General features: G+C 35.5%; 2 protein-coding genes across 7 annotated transcripts; one reads left to right on the top strand and one right to left on the bottom strand.

Annotated features, from left to right (window-relative positions):
* The first annotated feature begins 35 nt into the window (after positions 1-35).
* Positions 36-9,500, top strand: MAP1A (methionine aminopeptidase 1A). The gene is made up of 16 exons (XM_023684614.2): positions 36-193; positions 2,128-2,178; positions 2,642-2,827; positions 3,521-3,596; positions 4,887-4,934; positions 5,025-5,069; positions 5,256-5,355; positions 5,813-5,864; positions 5,954-5,995; positions 6,143-6,204; positions 6,290-6,388; positions 6,757-6,830; positions 6,940-7,009; positions 7,741-7,806; positions 7,895-7,983; positions 9,161-9,500. Exons 1-16 carry the CDS (start codon positions 120-122, stop codon positions 9,233-9,235), a joined length of 1,209 nt encoding a protein of 402 aa, XP_023540382.1. The 5' UTR covers positions 36-119; the 3' UTR covers positions 9,236-9,500.
* Positions 9,501-10,711: 1,211 nt separating this feature from the next.
* On the bottom strand, positions 10,712-14,011 carry LOC111800624 (myosin-4 protein (DUF641)). 6 transcript variants are annotated; one of them, XM_023684403.2, is made up of 3 exons: positions 13,863-14,011; positions 12,747-12,797; positions 10,712-12,235 (listed from the first exon to the last, which is right to left on the bottom strand). In XM_023684403.2, the coding sequence occupies exon 3, from the start codon at positions 12,225-12,227 to the stop codon at positions 10,959-10,961; it is 1,269 nt and encodes a 422-aa protein (XP_023540171.2). In that variant the 5' UTR covers positions 12,228-12,235; positions 12,747-12,797; positions 13,863-14,011; the 3' UTR covers positions 10,712-10,958. The 6 variants fall into 6 exon arrangements, with proteins under 6 accessions (XP_023540171.2, XP_023540172.2, XP_023540173.2 ...); XM_023684404.2 differs by having other exon boundaries at positions 10,712-12,289; XM_023684405.2 differs by having other exon boundaries at positions 10,712-12,319.
* Positions 14,012-15,151: the final 1,140 nt, after the last annotated feature.

Consider the following 15,151-nt stretch of genomic DNA (forward strand, 5'->3'; position numbering starts at 1 on the left):
TTTTCAGAACCTCCTATATATTTCAATCGCTCCATTCGTATTAGTTAAAGTTAGCAATTCATATTTTGTAGCCGGCGGCGGAAGAGGAGGTAAGAGGATTCGTTTCTGTTAGTGGTTCGATGGCCGGCGGTTCAGATGCGGCCGAAGCTGTTACGTTAACTTGCGCACGATGCGGCAAACCTTCCCATCTTCAGTATGTGTTTTAAACTTTCTTTTCAAGTTTTCAGTAGCCGTGCTAGTTCGCATGTTATCTTTGGTTCTTGAATGTCGATGGAATTTGAGTTGTTTTGCGTTTCTTTGAAATTGGATGGATTTTTAGTCGCTTAGTTTGGGCGTGCGAGTTGTGAATTGAGAATCAAGTCAATGGAACTTGGAAGATAGTTCATGCCTTCGGAAGTTTATTGTTGTTTTTCTTTTTGTGGCTTCTCGGGCGAAATCTGAATCTAAGAATGATATGAAAGAAGCTGAAAGTAATGGTTTAGTAGGTTTTTTTTTTTCCCTAGTGATTTTGGTGGAATTTGATTGCCGATATGCTGAATCGGTAGGGGCTTCTGGCCATGATATTCCGAACTTGAATCTTTTTGTAAGCTGGGTACTTGCTTTGCAAGTTTAGAACCAATGGGTGGTTGGAGCGCTTTTGTGTCGGTTCTCTTTGTGACTTTTTTCTTTCTGGAGGGCAATGATTCATTAGTTTAAAACGAATGAGCAGTGTTTTTAAAGCCTTATATCAAGAACTTTACTTGGGAAGTTATAGGATTGTTTTCCAAGAAATTTTGGTGGATTATGATAATCATTGGCAATTGGTGATTTTGATGGTGTTCTCTTATATCTTTTTCTGTAATTGTACTCTATTCAATGTTTGTGCCAATCAATGGTTTGAAAGGCTAAAAGCGGTTTTCTGGTTGTTCCTTTGAAGAAGCAGGGCACAAGCTTCAATTTAAAATACAAAGAACTTTGATAAAAATCATAGAAATGTATATTAACTTTGATAAAAATCATAGAAATTTATTTTCTTAATATTTGTCATCAATATTTCTTTAGGCCTTGTGGGTAAAGTAAAATATTGGGCGAAAATTTCAATTTGTGGTGTGTTGGTGTTAAATACGTAAGCAAGCTTTTATATTTCTGAAGAATATGACGAATTGATATTGTTCTTCCTGAGACTTTATGACGTAATGTGTCTTGGGGAAGCAAGGCATAACCTCTTTTGATCCAAAAAAGGCATCAGACTCATGATTAAAAATTAGATTATGGTTAGAGCACTTTTTCATGTAAGCTCCTGGGTTATTTTGAGGATCTCCTGGTTTTCCTTTATTATTATTATTCTTACTTTTATTATTATTTTTTTTGATAAAAATTGTTTCTTAAGAAAATGAAAACTAATGAATGCTTGATTTGGACTCTGTTTTGGATCAAGTGAAGTATAAATGGATGATGAGAAATCAATTTAAAGCCAAGGGGATTTTTACTAATTCTCTACTTGGCTTAAATAAAAAAGAATTATGGTTAAAATAATGCAAATAGCTTTAAAAGGAAGCTGTAAGAACTTTATATCCCAGACATCCTCACACTTCTGAATTTGAAAATTTTATCGGTTTCTTTCTCACCTGTAAAGGCATTTAACTGCATTGTTTCATAGCACCTTTCTCTTTGGCTTGAAGGGATTTCCAACCAAAGATTGCTTCGAACCATGTTGAACTTGGATATGGGCTAATCAGTAGACAGCAAAAGTGTCAAGTGAAAGCCACCACAGCTTTTGGGTCTTAATTGTACTTCAAAAGGAAATGGCATATTCATTAATGGGTTCTATCATCTGGTGATTGATAATTAGTCCGACTAAACAGTGTGTATCTGAGAAGTGTGATAGTAGCAATAATGACAGTGTAGGGTTTGTGTTTCAGAGTGCGATTCAATGATAAATTTGTTGTTTGGAATTATTTGAGACCCGTTCTTTAGGGATACTCTGTTTGATTTGTTTGTTTTTAAGGTTGTAGTTCACATATTATTATTATTATTATGTTTTTTATTTTTTATTTTTTAGTTCTGCAGTCAACATATTCCTTGAGAACCATTTGTACTTTTTATTAGTTCCTTTTTTTCCCCCTAATTAACTTATCTTATTTTTAGGTGTCCAAAGTGTATGGAACTGAAGCTTCCTCGGGAGGGTGCTGCTTTTTGGTCTGTAATCATTTCCAATTACTTCTAGATGTTTATTGGATATTAGTTAAATCAATCGTATAAGTTAACCTTTTATGCCATCTTTTTCTTAAAAACATTGTTTGTGAACATGTAATATGACGTGAGTTGAGGAAACCATTGCTGGAAGTTTTTACATTCACGTTCTGTCAGGTTGAGAACTTGTGAATTCGAAGTTTGACACGTGTTTGGGCATATATAAGAACCTCCACATGTAATTGTATAACATTCAGAACTTAAACATTACAGTTTCTTATGCATCAAGACTTTTTGTGTTTATTTAGTGTACTGCAGGGTATTGATTCATCTATATTGGAAAACTAATAATCACTTGCTCAGGACATTGTTTCTGTATTAGATGGCCCTTTGATGATTTGGATAAAATATTTGTTAGAATTGGAATCATAATGAATGATTATATTTATGAAATTTCCTATCTCAACAGCTCTCAGGATTGTTTCAAGGCATCTTGGAGCGCTCACAAATCAGTACATTTAAAAGAAAAACTGTCTCTGATAGGGACTGGTAATTCTGGGGAACAAAATTCAGATCGAGCAAGTGAAGGTTGGCTATATTGCTTGAAGAAAGGGCAAGCAAGATCACCAAAACTTCCCCATTTTGATTGGACAGGGTAAACATTGAGGCTTTTACATTGTTCTTGTATTATACATCCTATTCATCTTTTCCTTGTTGGGTACTCACGTTAATCCCATTGTTCAATTGGATAAGTATTCTTTTTCTATAGCATTCTCTTCCAATGGATGTCCTGCTCTCAGGATTATTTATTCATTTACTAGTTAAAATAAAGCTTACACTTGGATCTTATGTCGTAAAATTGGTAAAATGTGTTAAAGAGTTTGTTGCACCATGTTTTATTCCAAAAAAGCTGGCTATACCGTTCTATATTGTATCTTTCTACCTTGTTGCCAATTTCACAATACTAGAGTAGTACTCTTGGGCTAGCTGTAAATGTATATTATGAGACCATTAACATTCAGCACGTGGTGCTTGAAGCAAATCTGAACTCTTTAGTTTATGGCATTCTTGTGAAGAAACCCATCTTGTTGATCTTTCATCTGAAGACTCTGTTCCTGTAGATTGATATGAGTGATTTGCATACTGTTTGTACCTTTGATTAAAATTGGTGGGTGGTTCCCTTCCCTAAACTTCATGATAGAAGACACTAAGACTGTTTTCCCATTGGTGTACAACGTTGATTATTATAGATTTCAAGATGGCATTAACAAATTAAACTTCCAAGTTAACATGTGAAATATTTTATTTTGAAGCATTGGATGCATGACTTCCCTCTGTTATTTTACAGGACTCTGAGGCCATATCCCATATCTAGCAAGCGAATTGTTCCTCCTCATATAGAGCGACCAGATTGGGCAGATGACGTGAGTTTCAATAATTCTTGTTGTGCATTTAGCCTTCGTGAATGTTAGAGAAAATTAATGTTGATATAGTACTCGGAATGAATGCATATATCTATCTAAGTTTCTTATATGAAAATCAAGTAGGCAAAATATGCATTTCTATTTTCAAATGCTTCCAACCTACTTGTACTTTGTGAAAATAGAAACGCATCCAAAAAGTTCATTTGCAAATGTATGCGGATGCCCCATTTTAAAGATTGAATGCTGGGAGTAAAAGACCTGAAGTTTTAGAGAGTCCTCAATCAGTTGTCCTGGTGTGGGTTTCCGACTCTGGTTCCCTGGCCATTAACCATTAGTTTTGGCATGCAGATGAAGTGTTCAGTCGGTTGGAGACTTTGAACATGTTGAGTCATGATTGAGTCAAAATGCTAAGAATTAGAGTTCAAGATTCTCTCTTACGAATCAGATTGTTCTTTCTTCTTTTTGTTGGATACTTAATATTGAAATGTCATCTTGTACTTTAGATATACATTGACTAAAACAAATGAATAATTTTATCGGTTTCTTTGAAGGAACATAATTTTTCATTGATGAAATGAAAAAGTATAAACAAGGAGCAAGAGTTTACATGGGAAAATTACCAGCAAACAACTTAATACAATGAAACATAGGATAACTAAAATATCTGAAAGCAACTAAAGAATCCATTATTCCAAACATCTAGATTTAAAGGCCCTCCTACAAACCCAGCAAAAGAATCCAAAACAGCATTACCAACACTTGACCATCTCAAATACTAGCCATAGCTACAGTTCCAAAGAGAAAATCGAAGATTAAAACCAAGAGCAACATTTTGCAGCCGAGCAATCCAAGTTGTTGGGACAACAAGCGAAACAAAAGCTTGGCAGGGAAATGAATAATTTTATTGAAAGCTGTCCAATGAAGATCTGAGATGAGTACGGTAGAATTATATTTTATACTTCACTAGCTGATGCTCTCTTGATATATATATATACATTTAAGAAACTTGGATGCACCCTTCATGCGCGTTAGTGGCACTCTGGTATAATCTCCTGTTTGAATAAATCTTTCTGCTCTTCATCCATTCTTCTCTTGAAATATAAATTGATAGATAAGAGAGTTAAGGATATGGGTAAACAGTAATGTTTGCAGGTCTTGGAGGTTTGTTTGTCCCCAAATGTACATATATGATACTATATTTTTCAGCTGATCTCATATAAATTATGTTTCTGTTTCTATTTCTGCATCACTTTTTAATTGGTATTCGTTGTCTTTTCTCTAAATTTGCAGGGACTTCCCAAAATTGAGCCAAATAGCGATTTCCAACATGTTGTTGAGGTAACCTTCTGTTCCTTAGCTATTAGTTTTAAATTTTTTAATTGAAAATTTCAGTCACTTGACTAATTATATATATTCTTTTCCTCGAAGATCAAAACTCCAGATCAAATTGAGATAATGAGAGAGGTTGGCAGGGTATGTCTTACTTCTCTTCAATTTTAATTGCCAAGTTGATTCTCTTGCTTTATCAGTTTATTTTCATCTTATAGTTTTGAGTATGTTTTTCTAAAATTTATTGAAAATTCTAGATGAAGCATACATTTGTATTTTTACATTTATGCTTTAAGAGTCTATCCGGTGATTAAATAATTTATTTGTTAGATTTCAAGGGAAGTTTTAGATGCGGCTGCTAGAGTGATTCAACCGGGTATAACTACTGATGAAATTGACCGTGTGGTTCATGAGGCAACGATAGCTGCAGGTATTAGAAACACCAAATATTTTTATTCTGTAAATTATTATTAATTTTTTTTGAAGTAGTACCTTCAATTGGTTGGTCTAGTAGTTAAAAGAGGCAAGTAAAAAATTTAAATGCCTCCGGAGTGATGGTTTCAAATCGTGATGTCCACTTGATTAATCTGCAGAAGTTCCAATGACAGGAGAGTAGCTATTTTCTTCCTTTCCACTATTTGGGAAAGGGATCATTGTTGTGTTATTGCCATCTTTGTCAAAGATGTACTTTGATTTCTTCTTCTCTTTTGCTTTCATTTGGATTCTCTCTTGTTTTGTTTTACTACCTTTTGAACTTTCAAATGTGCCAGTTTATTGTGAGATTTATTTTTTTTACAAAATAGGTTAATTATGATTCAATTTAGATTGGGGGAACAATCATTTGCATGGGTACCGTGATTACTAATTTTTTTCATACATTGTTTCAGGTGGATATCCATCTCCACTCAATTATCACTTCTTTCCCAAGTCTTGCTGCACGTATGCACTAATTTTTGCACAATTTTCATAAATTTTATTTGTTGTGTTTTTTGGATCATACGAATTTCAGTTTGTTTCTCTCTTTGCAGTTCCGTTAATGAAGTGATTTGTCATGGTATTCCTGATGCAAGGTATGTGTTTTAATCCCTCGTTCATGTGGATTTGGCACATCTCATGTTGATGAATCTGTGTCTTCATGCTTTGAATTTGAAATTGGCATCAATCTCGATCATTTGATGAGGTAGACGTTTATTCAACATTTGCTCTAATTGTTTCAGGAAACTAGAAGATGGTGATATTGTAAACGTTGATGTGACTGTGTACTATAAAGGTTATCATGGTAAGACGTGTAATTGATCGGTTTTAATTGACCCAAACAAGTTTATTTTTCTGCTAATTGCTAACTTAAAAAGGTTGAAATGCAGGTGATCTCAATGAGACATACTTCGTAGGCGAAGTTGATGAAGAGTCCCGACGTTTAGTCCAGTGTACTTACGAGTGTTTGGAGAAAGCTATAGCCATGGGTATGTGTCAATAATGCACCATGGACTTTACAACATAAATTTTGTAATCCCTCGAAAAAACATATACGAAGTTTTTGAATAGGTTGCAGTGGATCATTCTGCGGATTCATAGAAAGAATTAGTTTTTGCCTAATGTGAAAACAGATTAGCATTATGTTGCTCTTACCCGTGGCTGTTCTTCCTAGTGAACCAATGTCTACAATCAAAAGAAAAGTGAAAATTAGGTCGATTGTTAAGAATAGGCTATTTTATTCATAGTGTTGCTGTGACATGATCCTTTCTTGATATAATTTTAGTTTCTAGTATTATTATTTTTTTTGTAATGTTATAAATTTTTTTTGCTCTGAACTGTTTGTAATCATCATCAGTGAAGCCTGGAGTTAGATTCCGTGATGTCGGAGAAGTAATTAATCGTCATGCTTCTATGTCGGGCTTGTCTGTGGTAATGTCTAACTGTAGTTTCGAATTAAAGTCGCTATCAGTTCTAGTTCTACCGGATTAAATGTTTGTTTAATTTGTTTATTTTCTCACTGCCTTCTTTGTACAATTAGGTCAGGTCATACTGTGGGCATGGCATTGGAGAGCTCTTTCATTGTGCCCCTAATATTCCCCATTATGGAAGTAAGTATGGGTGAAATAGGTCTCAAACACTTCTGATTCCACCTTGTAAAAAACATAGTTCAATCTTTTATACCGATGTATCGTACTCTCTCGACCAGGTCATCCCGCCTAAGATAAGGATCGGGATCTCTCAACGGGTCTAGGCGCAGATAGCCTCCATCTGCAAAGAGATCTAAGACCTTTTTTTGAACGGACCCACGCCCCATATGGAAACGATGAAATTTGTCTCATCTCTTTGATTAAGTCTTTCTTAGTGGGATTTCTAGGAAGAAAGTGGGCGATGACTTCCTACTTAGGGTGGGAACCGCAAATGGTTCCTGTCAGATCTATCCTATCCTTAAAAAAAATTTCTATGTGGTTACTTCTTAATAATAGGTCTTAATAAGAGTCCGTTGGATGTGGATTTGAAAATCCGCATGTCTTTTAACACGGATAGAAATTCATACAATTTCTCTTTCATACATTCAACGTGGTGATTGTGGTGACATCTTTAAATAGTCCCCCCCCCCCCCCCCCCCCCCCCCCCCAAGAAAAAAAAGAAAATGAAAAAATGAAGTGTGTTTCGACTACATTCCCTTGTCTAAAGGGCACGATCCCGTGACGATGTACATCTTCATTGGTTGTTGAGTTTGGAATGTAGAGGCAAACTATAGATAGTAAAAATTATATGTTTTTCTACCTCTTGTTGGCCTCCTCTATAAACATCTTACTCTCAGTTATGTACTGACCAGGAAACAAAGCAGTTGGTGTGATGAAAGCCGGGCAGACCTTTACAATCGAACCAATGATCAATGCAGGTTCGTGTTTACTCACTATTTGGTTCCAGCACGACACGTGTTTCCCCTCCTTTTCTTTTTTGAATAATTCTAAATATTCTAAGCACAGGAGTATGGCGTGATCGGATGTGGCCTGATGGGTGGACTGCTGTTACAGCTGATGGAAAACGAAGTGCTCAGTTCGAACACACACTCTTGGTAACAATGAAAATCCCTTGACTATCTTTTCTTCCAATATAATATCTTGGTTATAATGGTCTGGCTAAAATCAAGTTATGGATAACCTGTCTCTTAGACGATCTTCGCTAATTGGAAGATGTTTCTGTAACCTCTTTTGATACCATCTGCATCCCCGACTTGGTCTTAATTTGCACTGTATGCCAAAATTTTCTGAAGGAAATTGGCATGTCCACCAAGAACTAAAACACTAGAGAACTGTTTGTTGAAAAGCACATGTTGCATCACACGCAATTACCTGTTGGGTTCTAGACCTCTATGAACCATTTTTGTTCAATCCTTTCATTCCTTAGTTGACAGTCAAGTAAAATGATATGTAGTGTCAGTTTAGGTTGGTTTTTGGTGAAAATCAACGTCAAGCCGACCTATTTGGCTTAAGGAAAAAAAAAAAAAAAAAACCAACGTCGTGTCCTTTCCAAACTCCCTGCCCTATTGCCCTATCTAAAGGAACAAAAGCAAATTGCCTAGAACGAATAGTGTAATAGCCCCAAGCCCACCGCTAGTAGATATTTTCTTTGGGCTTTTTCATTTGGATTTTCCCTCAAAGTTTTAAAACGTGTATGCTAGGGAGAGGTTCCCGAACCCTTATAAAGAATGTTCGTTCTCCTCCCCAACCGATGTGGGATCTCACAATCCACCGCCCTTTGGGGCCCAGTGTCCTCACTAGCACTTATCCCCTTCTCCAGTCTATGTGGGCCCCCCCAACCACCCCCTTCGAGGCCCAGCGTCCTTGCTGACACCGCCTCGTGTCCACACCCCTTCGGGGTTCAGCCTCATCGTTGACATATTGTTCAATGTCTGGCTTTGATACCATTTGTAACTTCCAAGCCCACCGCTAGTAGATATTGTATTTTTTGGGCTTTTCCTTTCGAGTTTCCCCTCAAGGTTTTAAGACGCATATGCTAGAGAGACGTTTCTAAACCCTTATAAAGAATGTTTGTTCTCCTTCAAAACTGACGTGAGATCTCACAAATACAAGAATTGATTCAAACAGAAATAACCGAATATTTTGTAAACCTACCTAATTCAATTCACTGCGAGTCTAACAAGGTTTAGTCGATTTTGTTAGTCTTTTTTATTCTAGCTTGCACTTGGAATGGAAATTCACTAAAATATGGTGTAATTTTGTGTTATGTAGGTAACAGAAACTGGAGTTGAAGTCCTCACAGCTCGGTTGCCTACATCTCCCAAGGTGTTTCCATGGCTGAGCTGATTAGATTATCTTGAAACTCCCCATTTTTGGCCTCAGTTTCAGAAGACACCAGACTTTCTAAAAACGTTGGGCTCTCAAAGGCTTGGAAACATAACACAAATAATGTCTCATAGTAATGGAACTGATTTTTGTTTTTATTTATTGAAGTCTGCCTATTTTTGTCTGTTGGGCTTTGAGGGCGATGAAGCCGTGTGCTAATGCTGATGCCCCACCAATGGCCTATGTTTACTTCTCTTTATCCATACACCAAATCACTTTCAGCTTCCCTTTGTTTGTGATGTCTACTCTTTTATTTTCTTTCGAGGAACAGATGCTTTTTTTTTTAACCATCTCTGTGAGATTATACAAATTAAGAAAGTTTATAAGATCCAATTATGACGTACGAATTTTAAAAAGACAAAAAAAAGCCATTCATATTAAATAATCAATCCAACTATAAATGTATAATTTTTTTGAGTTTTAAGTTGTTTGAAGCTATATATTCAAATTAGTTTTTAATAAAGGTAAATATGTTGGGTTAAAAGACGAAATTTAAACACTTTTGTTTTTAGGTTAATTTTGGAGTTAAGAACTTTTTTTCTCGAGACAGGGTCGTTAGCTCATCCAGAAAAGTTGTTTTCTCGTTTTAGTATCATACTATATCCACTAAAGAGTGTCTTTCTTGTTTTAGTATTATACCATAAGTGGCCACCACACACTTAATAAAGACCTTGGAGGCACTTAAAGATAAAAGACTCTAAGGCACTTTCTTTCTTGTTTTAGTAAAGGCACTTGAATATCTGGAGGCACTTAAATAGGGCAAAGGCACTTGAATATCTGGAGGCACTTAAATAGGGCACTTAAAAGATAAAGACTCTAAGGCACTTGAATATCTGGAGGCACTTAAATAGGACACTTAAAAGATAAAGAAAGGCACTTAAAAGACAAGCTTAAAACCCTTGAGGTACTTAAAAAAAATTAAGTTCCTTTCTATATTTTTCAACGAAACTATCAAGAACACTCAAGTTTGATGAATTTAACATATAAATTGGGTTAAAATACGAAACTTAGACACATGTTTAGTTAAAATACAAAACTAGAACACTTCAGATGTTAACATTGACACTTTTTTCTTGTCTGAGATGAGCGTCATTTAACTCGTTTAGAAAAGTTGTTTTCTCGTTTTAATATCATACCATATCCACTAAAAACTGTCCTAAGTGTAAACTAAAGAAGAAAGAAAACATTTACCCACGTCTACGTGAAGGGCCGAGAATTGAACCCGAGTCTCTTAGGAGAGAGCCGGACAATGGAAGTTGAAAAAGAGCATAACTTTTAAAATAGATTAAATTATAAAAAAATATCCAGAATCTTCTTCATTTTTAGCCGTATAAACTTCGAAATTATTCCAAGCATAAGACAAATATAATTAAAAATTTTGAATGATCCCCTAGAGATAAAAGCAAAGAATTGGACAGCTTAATAAAAATTTTGGGGTACTAAAATTTAATTTTCTATGCTCTTGAAAAACGAATACATTAACATAAAACAAAGCATATAACCTTAACGGAGAACAGGGAGAGAACTAAGAGTTCTTTCACCAGAAAACCTAACAACAACAGCAGGACACAAACACAGCGGCTCTCTCTATATATTACAACAAACAGAGAAAACCCGTATTCAACAAATACATAAACGCCTACATACCTTTCCGATCCCTTCACGACCTGCTCATCGTGTTCGTTTATTCAGCAACCTTGACGCCCGAGAGATAAACTCGACTCTGAATTATTGTTCCACCAATCAGGAAACCCGGCATGACCATCAGCCCGACTTTTGGTTTCGGGTCGTTTTCGTTTATGATTAAGTTCTTGACCACGCTATCCATGTATACTTCGGAGAATTCGTTTCCTTTTTTAACCTGGAATACCTTGACGTTTGGATCAAAGGAATATGCTAACCTGTGTAGTAGCCAGATTGCTTTAGCCAATTTAAGGAAGACCTGGTAGAAAGGAGTTCTAGGATGTCCACCTCCTGCCACATGATTTCTTTGATCTAAGTTTCCAAAGAATGAGGCTTCCATCTTTGGGTGGACTACTAGTAGGTATTTGCTCCTGCAAAATTTACCAAAAATGGAATCCGGGTTTTGACCGAGCATGTCTAATGGATCCATGTCCTTCAATGAAAGAAATTCCCGGAAGAAATCCTCTTTTTTGAGTGCAAGATCGTCAACTTTGATCGAGAAACTTTCGTGCTGAAAGCCACAGAACATTCTCTGGCATATGTGGGACTCGAAGGCGTATTTCTTGTGAGCTCTTTTTGCGTAGATGACGTTGGATTCGACTGAGTTAGCAGCAGCATCAAGGTCCCAGCCAGCTGCTTTCATCATGTTAATCAATGGCTTGGAGAAATCATGAATGGCCTTAAAAGCGCCTTCCACGGTTGATATAAACAGATCAGGGGTCAAGTCTACAGGGGAAATTCCATTGTCATCTGCTGAAGCTTCTGAATCTTTCATTGATAGCCCTCGAAGCTTGAGGTTTTTTTCCAGTTTAACCTTCTTCTGATTTGCCTCCTCTATCTGCTGCTGTAACTGATGAATCTCAGAATCTTTGTTTTGAATTTCAGACTGAAATTTCTTGACCATAACCTCATAGGTTTTCAGAAGGCTTTGTTGTTCTTGTATCTCAGCAGCTAAGCGTGAGTCCTGTGGCGAAACACATACTGGTTTGGGGTTGTTTTCTCGGTAAAAGTGTTTGAGCTCGGATAGTTTCTTCAGCTCAGAAATTACAAGTTTATCGGCGGCTTGGATCTTTTCAGGATCATAGGGAGTATGAGCACCTTGGAGCTGGATATAAGCAGACTTAAGGGAAGAAATGTTAGCAAAAAGCTTTGATATAAGGGCTTCCACTGCTTCGGGTTTCTGGTTCATGGCCTCTTCCATGGGTTGTGGGTGAACCTTCTGGCTACTGCTCTCACGGAGTTGGTTATCTTTTTCTCCAGTCACTAGCATAGCTACTTCTGAAAATGGGAATACAATAAACTTCCTTCAAATAGAGCACCAATATCATCCACCTGCAATCTCCAAAGCAGTGTACACGACATCTACTAGGAATTAACAGGGAGGTCCAGATAAAATTAACACAAGAACGCTTGCTTTATCTCGAGGAGCAGATGAAATATAATTTTGTATCCATACAATGACAGAAGTATTTCAAGCGAGAAATACACTTCTTGAAGATGGCTAAAAAAACAATGCAGCCTAGATTTCATGCATGCATAAAGTAAACCATACATTAAGGTTTCATAACTTGTCAGGTCTATCAGTGAATCACCACTTCTAATGCCTACTATATCAAGATATTTTTAGCAATGTTCACTTAATAATTTCAAGGTTCATAATGGGATAAGAACGATAGCACACGTCATAAAGCACCTCTCTCAGCCACCTCAGACCTGGCGATTTATCGTTTTACATAATAAGAAAACTAGCAGAAATATTGGAAAGAAAAGAATGGCACAATCTGCATACCTATGGGATTGGCATCATTAAGGTGCTCCAGCAAACACGGTAAGGTTCCACCTACATACAAGAGCAAGGCAATCAATCTATCAGGAAGAAGCAGAATCAATTTCTGATTTATACGTTAGAATCTCGACGCATTTTATGGTGGATTCCAGAAATAATAATACATTAGAGCATATTTCACTGAGTTTCCTTAGTAAAACTATTGATTCAGTTGGTAATATTACACTTTAACGGTAATTCTAAAATATTGGTCAGAGGTGAAAAGGAGATTAGTAGTACACCACCAGCCTCACAATGCTGATTAGGGAAAGATGTTATGGAACTAACCAAATAACATATATCTTCATTTAATTTCTTTTGTTTGGCTGTGTATGCACGTGTGGTGAGGGGTCTTCCACTCAAAAAACAACAAGCGTCGTTAGCAAAAACTCGCTATATTTACATTCTTAGGTTGGTTCCTTGCCACATTAGGCTCAATGTGCTTAGTCTTAACAGCTCCCGGCATACCCCCTAGGGCCAAGATTACTTCATCTAAAGATAAAAAAAAAAATTATAGTATAGATCGAAATAATAGCTCGATCATCTATCACACAATTGCTGGATTGTCTCGGTGTCTTAATCAGCTCTCAAAGCTTTTTTTCTCCATCTCAATAGAATTACACTGAACAGCTTGTTTTAAAAGTGTAATTACAGCATATACATCTTCACTGATCTGGTGATCAATAGATCAGATCCCTATGAGACACGATGCCTCTATGAATAAAATAAATCTCAAACACATTGGGCTTAAACTAACATCTTTTGAGCTAAAATTTCGAGTTCCTAACCAATCATACATAAACCAACCCAAAATTAGCATTACCACTAATCTTTCAGGCACCAAAGTCCCAACTAATTCATTAGCCCCACAGAGAATACAAACGAGAAGCAAAAAACAACAAAATTCAACATTTCCAACCACTTCAAAACCCTAAATCTCGACAGACTCCTCAATCAAACTACGTTGAATCAAATCAAACACATCAAGGAAAAGCAAACTAAAAATCAAAAAGTTATCTCCATTCAACGACTCACCATAAGATTCTCGAAAGCTATAAGAGTAAAGAAAGAGAGCCTTACGGAGCTTACAGTGGCCGGAAAATCGCCGGAAAGTTAACGAAAATGTGCAGGAACTTGAAACGAGGAACCACGCGCACGGTGAAGGCTCTCCTTTTCTGTGCCCTTCCGCTTGGTGAAGAAAGGGTAAAAAGGCAACGAGGAAGGGTAGTTTCGTCTTTTCGCTATATCTTCTTTTCGAGTGCTTCTAAAAATTCTCTTTCTACTCATAACAAATCATAATATTTTAATATCCCAAAAGAACTCTGTATTTTTTAAATATATATATATATTTTTAATTGTTAAATAATTAATTATTTAATTTATTGACTTTTTTCTATTTGTAATAATGTTTAATTATTTGTTATAAAACATATTTCTGTAGTAAAATCTTTTATCTTAAAAAATTATAAATTATTATTTTAATCTTATAATAATTTAAAATTTTGAAATTTCAACTTTGCCCTTTCCATTACATTCTCAAAATTACCCATCATTATTACCACATGCCTTCTTACTTTTTGGTTTTTTCGGTACAACTTTTTTACTAACTTATATTTTATTTTATTTATTTATTTATTTATTTATTTATTCTACATCGTCTATGATCTAAAAAAAAATAAAAATAAAAAAAATCTCGAAAATTAAAATTAAAAATCTTTTAAAATTATAAATATCAAGTTAAATTACTATTTTGTGATAATGTTGTAAGAGCGGATAATCAAACTTCTCGGTACTACAAAATATTTCGAAATATTTGCCTAAAATAATATTGTAATTTTAATATTAATTTTTTTATAGTACAAGATAATAAATCCGTATTATTTTTTAGATAAATAATAAAAATATTTGAACCTTCGACTTTAACTATTCTTGAGCTATATACACTCAATTCGTACGAGATAACAGATTCATATAATATTTTTAATTAAATAATAAAAATATTTAAATATTTGAACTTTCGATCTCTGATGATATTATTGAACTATATAAGTTCAATTAATGTGAGATAATAGATTCATATAATTTTTATTTAGCTAAATAATGAAAATATTTGAACTATTCTCGAACTATATACGCTAATTTAATAGTTTCAATACAAAATAAAATTTACTTTCAAACTACAAGCTGCATAAATTCATCTTCCAGCACAGTTCATTACGATTTGTGTGTTCCAATCGATTACGAAAGAATCTTTTGGTTTTAGGGCCACGGAGAATATGGAGTCGACGAAGAAACGAAGCACCACAACGTTGCCTGGAGGAAGGAATCGACCGCCATGGCGGAAGTAGAAGGAGACACTCCAAGAACAG

This window comes from Cucurbita pepo, chromosome 8 (genome assembly GCF_057944985.1).
Source record: "Cucurbita pepo subsp. pepo isolate OVF chromosome 8, ASM5794498v1, whole genome shotgun sequence".
In the NCBI taxonomy this organism is placed as follows: Eukaryota; Viridiplantae; Streptophyta; class Magnoliopsida; order Cucurbitales; family Cucurbitaceae; genus Cucurbita; species Cucurbita pepo.